This window comes from Carya illinoinensis, chromosome 8 (genome assembly GCF_018687715.1).
Source record: "Carya illinoinensis cultivar Pawnee chromosome 8, C.illinoinensisPawnee_v1, whole genome shotgun sequence".
Lineage (NCBI taxonomy): Eukaryota > Viridiplantae > Streptophyta > Magnoliopsida > Fagales > Juglandaceae > Carya > Carya illinoinensis.
In genome coordinates, this window is record NC_056759.1 from 18,018,232 (window position 1) to 18,026,833 (window position 8,602).

At 35.2% G+C, this 8,602-nt stretch overlaps 1 protein-coding gene and 1 non-coding gene across 2 annotated transcripts; both read right to left on the reverse strand.

Moving 5' to 3' along the window:
* Positions 1-217: 217 nt before the first annotated feature.
* On the reverse strand, positions 218-724 carry LOC122274482. The gene has a single exon (XM_043083520.1). The coding sequence runs from the start codon at positions 722-724 to the stop codon at positions 218-220; it is 507 nt and encodes a 168-aa protein (XP_042939454.1).
* Positions 725-4,394: 3,670 nt separating this feature from the next.
* LOC122274851 lies at positions 4,395-4,501 on the reverse strand. Its single transcript, XR_006228392.1, has one exon. It is a non-coding gene; the product is annotated as a small nucleolar RNA R71 (small nucleolar RNA).
* Positions 4,502-8,602: the final 4,101 nt, after the last annotated feature.

An 8,602-nucleotide genomic window follows, 5' to 3' on the forward strand; every position in this document is an offset into this window, starting at 1 on the left:
CACTTTTTTTGTTTTTTTGTGTTTTTAAAGATAAGGTATTCATTTTCATTAAATCATAGTAGCAATACAACTTGGAATTTCCTCAAGTTCAATCAATACATCATCAATTTGTAGAGCCTTTTTGGCTAGACAATGTGCCACTTGATTAGTAGCCCTTTCAGTATGAATGACAAACCAGTTTTCGAACTTTTTGATGCTCTCCTATAACCAATTCAGTCTAACCACAATGATCTTCAGTTCGATTTATCTCCTTGACTACATTTAGAGCATCCCCTTCCAAAATGATATCCCTCAAGCCTAATTCAATCCCCAATAAAATAGGATGGAGGGCTGCCACTGCTTCTGCTAGGTGTGCATCAGGGGAAAGGAATTTGTTCATTCTCATTGTGGCCATGACTTTCCCTTCCCAATCTCGAATGACAATGCTAATGCCTACTTTGCATTTTTGATTATCCATTGTAGCATCCCAATTGATTTTGTAGTAACCAATAGGAGGAGCTAACCATTGAGCTAAAGGGTCAATTTCAGAATTCAACGAGCTTGATGGCTTGTGATTCAACAATCTGAGATCTTGCGGTTTTCGTGAAGTTTGCTTCAAGAGGAGTTTGGGACTAGTGAATTCTTCTTGAAATACAACTTCATTCATTCTCTTCCATATCCTCCATGCCACTACTGTCATTCTTGCTAAAACATCCCCATCCAGGTTCTCAAGCATGCTGATCATATGCTCTCTAAATGACTATTTCATGATACTTCTTTTCTGCAATTGGATTGAGCATTGATTCCATAATCTCTAACTGACTCGCATTCCCAGAGTGTATGTTCCATACTTCCTTCTTGCTATAGGCACATAGGATAGTTTGGATCCTTAACAATCTTCCTCTTGAAAATGTTCTTCATAGTTGGTAGTCCACTGTTACAAGCTTTCCAGAGGAATACTTTTTCAGCATTTGGCACTAGTATCTTCCACAGCTTCCCCCATTTTTCTTTTCTGCCTAAACAATTCGAGGATTGTCCCTTTGCCTTTTGCTGCATTTCAAGTTGTAGATGATAAACACTTCTTACTGTGAAAATTCCATTTGTTGTACATTTTCAGATATTTTATCGTAATTATTGCACACACTCAATGGAATTTATTGGATAGTTTCTGCTTCATTTTATGAGAAGATTTCCTTAATCAACTTCACATTCCAGGACTTTGACTCTGGATCTATGAGAGCTTCCACTTTTGCCTCGGGGTCAAGCATTTTAACACCACTTGGATCTTATAAGATGTAGGATATGGAAGCCATTTATCATGCCATATTTTGGTAGAGTTACCATTCCCAATTCTTCAAAACATCCATTTGATGATCAAGGGCTTTGCTGCCATAATGCCCCTTCCAGATGAGAGAAGGGTTTCTACCCATTCTAGGTTTTAAGAAATCATTCTCTAGATAGTATTTTGTGGAGAGGACTTTGGCAGCTAAGGAATTTGGGATCTAGATTAGTCTTTAGGCTTGTTTAGCCAGCGTGGCTAGGTTGAAGTGTTCAAGATCTCAAAAACCAAGACCACCTACTACTTTAGCTTTTCCCATTTTTTCCCATGAACACCAACATATCTTTTTTTCTTCAGATTTTGGACCCCACCAATACTACTACATAACTCTATTAATCTCCACCAAGATATTTTTGGGAATCTTGAAAACTCCATACTATATGTTGGTATGGATTGAATTACTTATTTGAGGAGGATATCTTTTCCAGCTTGGGATTAGAAATTCATTTTTCATTTGGTTATTGTATCCCTTACTATGTCCAGTATGCTCTTAAAGCCTTTTGATCTTGATCTACCCACTAAGGAAGGTAATCCTAGATACTTTTCATCAGCCTGGGTAGATTTAATTCTAGCCACTTGAGTTATAATCTCTTTGACCTTTGCTAGTATTTTTGCTGAAAAATATAGAAGTTTTTTCTTTGTTTAGTCTTTGGCCTGAGACATGCTCATAGGTATCCAATACCTGAATTAGTCTACTCCACTCTAAGGAGTTGGCCTTACAAAAGAGAAGGCTGTGATCTGCAAAGAAAAGGTGACTAATATGCATTTTGTTTCGGGCTAATGGCACTCCTGTTATAGCTCTTGTATCTTCTACTACTTGGATGAGCTTACTTAATGCCTCAGCACACATAATAAAAAGATAGTGTGATAGTGGATCACCCCTATCTAATACCTCGAGAGGGATTAAAAGATTGTTGAGGATTACCATTGATGAGTAGAGAGTATGAGACTGATGAGACATGTCTCATGATAGCCTCAATCCATCTGTTATCAAACCCCATTTTCCTCATGACTGCTTTCAGAAATTCCCACTCAATTCTGTCATGTCTTACTCATATCAAGTTTCATAGCCATATATCCCTCCTTTCCTTTCATTTTACTTTGCATTGTGTGCGTTGCCTCAAATGCCACAATGATGTTGTGAGTGATCAACCTTCCAAGCACAAAAGCACTCTGAGTAGAAACTTCTTTAATCTATTTTCCATGACCTTTGCAAGGATCTTGTAGATGACATTGCACAGACTAATTGATCTAAATTCAGTAACTTTTCTGGGGTTTTTAACCTTAGGAATTAAAGTTATATAAGTAGCATTAAAGCCACTTGGCCATTTGGCTGACTGACAAGCTTCTTGAACTGCACTACACACCTCAATTCCGACCACAGGCCAATTGTTTTGGTAAAAAAATGTTGGGAATCCATCTAGACCTAGGGATCCCAAGCCATGCATTTTGAAAATGGCATACTCTACTTCAGAAGCGTCAATATCTTTGGTCAGTTGGTTATTCATCTTAACTAAAACTGAGGACCGAATATGCTTAATGCAATCCTCTATTTTATCCAGATTTTAGGATGTGAATAGATTTTGAAAAAAACTTTGAAACATAGAGCTCACCTCTCTTTGTGTATTGACTGATCTTCCATGCTCATCCATGATGCTTATAATTGAGTTTGTTTATAATTGAGTTGGTTTTTTGTGAGAACGCGGACTTTTCCAAGTCCCTGTTTCTTTTATTAATTATCTTATTGTAAAAGATCTCTCAATCTTCTAGGGATAGAGATTAATAGAGCTAAGTGTGCGAATAAAAGCACTTAGTAGGCCTTATTCTTGGATCTTAAGGACCCTTAGTTTAGAAGGCTCTAAGGTAGGAAAAGTGAAAGGAAGCCCAACAAGGCCCATACAGAAATTTGGCCACCAAGAGAAGTACTAGGGATTAGAAGGCCCAAAGTGCTCTCTAGGGTTGTAGTAGGCACCACATGGCATGGGGGACTATTTTGTCTTTTAGGTGAGGAACTGATGACTTGCATAATTTAAAATATTTTATCATTTCTTTAATTTGAACTATAGTCTAATTTTATTTATTTTTATTGATTTTAGGCGTCATTGTCATCATTTAAATTTTATTTCAGATATAAAGAAAATGAAGATCCAAAATTTAGAAGCCTATCATCTAGAGACTTTCTCTCGTTTAAATGAAAATTTTATTTGAAAAAAGGCAGCTTTAGATCTTGGCTCGTGGACGCATGGACGAGATATAATGGAAGAATAGATTTTCCTTTTGTTTTGAAGACGCTACGATTGAGAGGTTGGGATGGCGAGAGTATTTTTCCGTGTTCATTTTCTTCCATATCTCTCAGAGAAATTATGGTGAATTCGTTTATGTTGAATTTAATTTTTAGAATAAACTAAATTTTCTTCATTCTAGGAAAACAATGTAGTCTAATTCCAAACAAGTTTTTGGCTTCATCACCAGGGATTGATTTATTCTTATTTTTGCTAATATCGATAGAAAGTAATCTTGGTTTTAATTTAGAATTGTATTTTATTTTATTTTTATATTTTATTTTTGTTCTATAGCTATGCTTTTGACTTTGGATTTATCGTGCTAGATCTCGTGATATTTCTCCTTTTGATCTGGAGATTGAAAAAACTTTTAGATCAAGAAGAAAAAATAAAATACTGGCCATGGCAGACGGACAGCATGATGCACACCATGCACCTCGAAGGATTATGCACGGCCAGTTATAAATGACAACTACTTAGGTATAAGGCGCCAACCCATTAATGGCAAAAACTTTGAAGTCAAACCTACCTTGATTATCATGGTGCGATAAGCCCAATTCAGCGGATCGCCACTTGATGATCCCAATATTCCTTTGACGATGTTTTTGGAGATTTTCGATACTGTAAAAATTAATGGTGTTACTAAAGACACTATTAGATTGCGATTATGTCCATTTTCTTTAAGGGACAAGGCAAGAGGTTGGCTAAAATCTCTACAACTGGAAAGCATCACTAGTTGGCAGGACATGGCTGAAAAGTTTCTTGCTAAATTCTTTCCACCTACAAAAATAGCCCAACTCAGGAGTGAGATTGGTCAATTCAAGCAAAATGATTTCGAATCACTCTATGAAGAATGGGAAAGGTATAGAGATTTTATTCGACGTTGCCATTAACACGGCATGCCAGACTAGTTGATGGGCAAACTCAAACTATAATGGGTTAAATAGGTAAACTCGAACTATAGTTGATGCTACCTCTGGTGGAACTTTGATGTCAAAAATAGCTAAAGGTGCTACCTATCGTTTGGAAGAAATGACCTCAAACAACTATCAATGGCCAACTGAAAGAACTATCGTTAAGAAAGTTGTTGGAATTCATGAATTGGAACCGTTAGCACCCCTTTCACATCAAGTTGCTACTCTATCTCATCATATTTAAGCTTTGACAACCCAAAGGATACTACAAAGTGCAGGATATGTTGCAGCTACAAGTATGACAGTTCCAAGTAATGAAGTGAGTCAAGAACAAGTTCAATACATCAACAATCGGTACTACAACTATCGTGGTAATCCTAGCAACATAGAAGTGAATCCAAAGGAACAATGTAAGGCCACTACACTTAGGAGTGGAAGAGAAATTGATAGGTCACATGAAAGGAAAACAAATCCACCCCTATAGCTACGAACAATGGCCAAAGCAAGAATAAAGTAGAATAAATGAATGCCACACTAAGAGAGACTAACATGACTCTAGCAATTTCATTTCCTGACAATCCTTCTATTCTCTCTACTCCACTTCCTTATCCTCAACGCTTTCAAAAGCAAAAATTAAATAAGCAAAATTTTCTAAGTTTTTGGATATTTTTAAAAAAATTCACAAAAATATTCCATTTGCAGATACCTTGGAACAAATGCCAAACTATGTTAAATTCCTGAAGGACATCATTTCCAAGAAGAAAAGGTTGGAGAAGTTTTAAATAGTGAAACTTTCTGAAGAATGCAGTGTCATTCTTCAAAAGAAATTACCTTAAAAATTAAAAGATTTGGAGAGTTTCACCTTGCCTTGTACTATTGAAAATTCAGTTTTTGATAAAGTTTTATGTGATATTGGTGATAGCATTAATCTTATGCCACTTTCTGTTTGCAGGAAATTAGGACTTGAAGAGATGAAACAAACAACCATTTCTTTGCAACTAGCATATTGATCCATCAAGTATCCGCGTGGAATCATAGAAGACGTATTGGTAAAAGTGGATAAATTTATTTTTCCTGCTGATTTTGTGGTGTTAGATATGGAGGAAGATGAAGAAGTCCCACTAATTCTTGGCTAACCATTCTTGACTATGGGAAGGGTTTTAGTTGATGTTCAAAAGTGTGAGTCAACATTGAGAGTGAACAAGGAAAAGGTTGTTCAACATCTACCAAGCCATGAAAATTCCAGAAGAGCCAAGCACTTGTTTTCGAGTAAATGTCATTAAGCAATGTGAAGATGAGGCATTTCAAGAAGATACACCAACTGATCACCTAGAACCAGCCTTGCAGCAGGATACATCACTTAGTAATGAAGTGAGGAGGCTAGAGCCCATAGTAGCAAAGATGGATTCCATATTTTCTAAAGAAAAAATTCAGCAAAATACAACTTACATCCCTCTAGAGTTGAAGCAATTACCTGAGCATTTTCGTTATGCATTCTTGGACGATAATTATACCTTTCTAGTGATTGTTGCTGCATCACTCACACCTAAAGAGGAGGAAAAGTTGTAACAGCCTGCTATAAATTCATTAGTAGAATTTCTATAGACTTTAGAAATCTTGTGAAAACTCCATAACTTTTCATGAATCAACTAATCGAATAGGTTTTAGTTTGTCAACATAGTCAGTTTTATCACTCACTATAGTGTCATAAATGATATTTTAATTATTTGAGGTAAATAAAAGTGTCAGAATACGTTATGGTTTGTGCCACTAGACTCGATTGATTATTTAGGATTTTATGGTACAATAACTCATTTTCATAATTTCGGATGAAACGTCTGTTCGAAACTGATAAATTATTTTTAGGGTCACTTCGGGGTTGAGTTTTGGTAAATGATTTTCACTGTAATATTTAGAATTTTTTGGTATTAAGTTTATCATGCACTTTTTTAGAGTGAATAGTCACCTCGATAAGCGCACCAAGTGCAGAGTTTTCAAAATCACAGTGTGGAATGTCCAAATTAAGTTAGAGAAGTTTTATTTGGACAATTGGAAAGATCTTAGGCACACATAGTGAATAGTATTAGACACTTAACACAAAGAGGAACGATTAGATAGATTTGTGAAGGTGTGAGATCATGCCACCTAAGGAAACTTTTTTTCATCTGATCAACCAAATTATCCCAAACCAAGGAGGGTTTAGACCCTAACGAGACCCTAAATGGTTGGAATCCAATTGAAATTCCAAAATCTTAGTTGAAAACTAAAACTCTAAATGGTTTTCCTAAACCCTAAAGTTGGCCTCCAAAGCCCTTTTTAACCGATTTCTAGCATTGTGTTTAATCACTTGATTAAATCACTTTTGCATGCTATTAATTCATCAAATCCTTGTTATGACATCATTATCCAACCTTTTAAACCTTGAAAATTTGATTGGGCTAAGAAAAATTAGATTTGGGCTTGATAGCATCTCAAACCCTAACCAAACCCCCTTTAAACGCCAAATTGAAGCCCACTTGGTTGAGGCCCACCAAGGCCTAAGAATTTGGCCACCTTGGCAAAGCTTCTTGAAGAATCTTCCTCCCCCACATGTCAGACCAACCACTACGCTTGGCTACACCCAATAGTGCCTTAATATAATGAAGAAATCCATCTCATCAACCTCCATACCTCATAGCTTCTGCAGGCAGTCCTTTGCCCCTCACTATTCTCAACTTTATGTCACATAGCCACCTCAAATCAAGGTTCATTCAAGTCCATATCTCCTCCTCCAGAATTCTAAAGCCGTACAAGACACATTTCTTTCCCTTTTATCACTTCTTCACCCTATTTTTAGATAGAAACTCAAAAGAGCTCTTTCGGGCAGATTGGGTCTTTTTGCGTGTAGATTTTAGACCAAGTATTTTCACACGATTACTCATTCATAAAAGTTGTTCATCTTTGTAATTATTTTCACACACTTACATATTCATCTCATTACATGGTCATTTGGTCAGTCAAAAGTATTTTTAACCATGGAAAGGTAATTCTAGGCGTGAAACTGGAGAATATGTTATGTTTTAGAATTTTTGATTAAGCTAATAGACATATATTGGTCTAAAGATTTTATGGAGTGTTTTAGCATGTTTTTATGAGTGTTCATTGAGGTTTATTGCATGACTAAAGCTTTTGATGATAAATTTTCTTAGATCTAGAAACTTGAAAATTGGAAATGGAAAAACAGTTTTTATTTGGAGAATGAATATTTTGTGATTTGATCTTACTCTAAAGGCTTTGATATTTTTATATGACAATCCTAAGTCTCTTATTTTCATGTTAGGATGTTATTTTGAATATATTTAGTATTAATTTTAAAGATATGATTTTTCTATGTAAGAGGATTTCGGTTTGGCCTAAGATTTGATGTTTTTGGGTTAGATCCATATTTTATTGAGTTTTAGCCATGTGATTTTAAGTTTAATGGTTAGATATTCTTTAGGACACATTTTTAAACTGTGTGATGTTTTAATTTGAAGATATCATCCTTTTAAGCCATGGATCAAGAGATTGATCAAAGCTAGTTAAGAAAAAAGTTTTTGTTTTTGGACTAAGTGTAAAACCAAAAACTCCAAGTGTTATTTTGTGATTTTGGTGACTTTAGTTTGATGATTTAAAGCATGGTTGGTCTTAAGATGATGTTATGAATATGTTAGAAGTAAGATTTGACTTTTAGAATTCTTGGAAATGTTTTGATTTAGGGTCAAAACTTGTGATTCAAGGGTTTGGATCTTTTTACAAAAAAACGTTTGGTGTTGATTATTAGATTTTTCTAAATGGATGTTTTAAGAATGGTTTTAAACTTAGGATAGGAAGATCTTTGTTGCAAAATTTTGTTTTAAGCATGAGTTTTGAAGTTGGAAGGAATTACAACAAAAATCAAGAGAAATGGCCTATGGATGTTTCGGCCATAGTGTGTTTTCCATAGTTGTGATTTGTTTTAAATTTTTCAGATTTGATATTTAAGTTTAGGACAAAATTTACATGAGGAATGTAAATTTTGGAAATTTTTGGAGTTAGGATGTGAAATCCTTAAGTTAAGGGTAAAATGG

Excerpts from the sequence above, each read along its gene's own strand:
- LOC122274482 (XM_043083520.1), bottom strand. The coding sequence starts at position 724 with ATGATCAGCATGCTTGAGAACCTGGATGGGGATGTTTTAGCAAGAATG.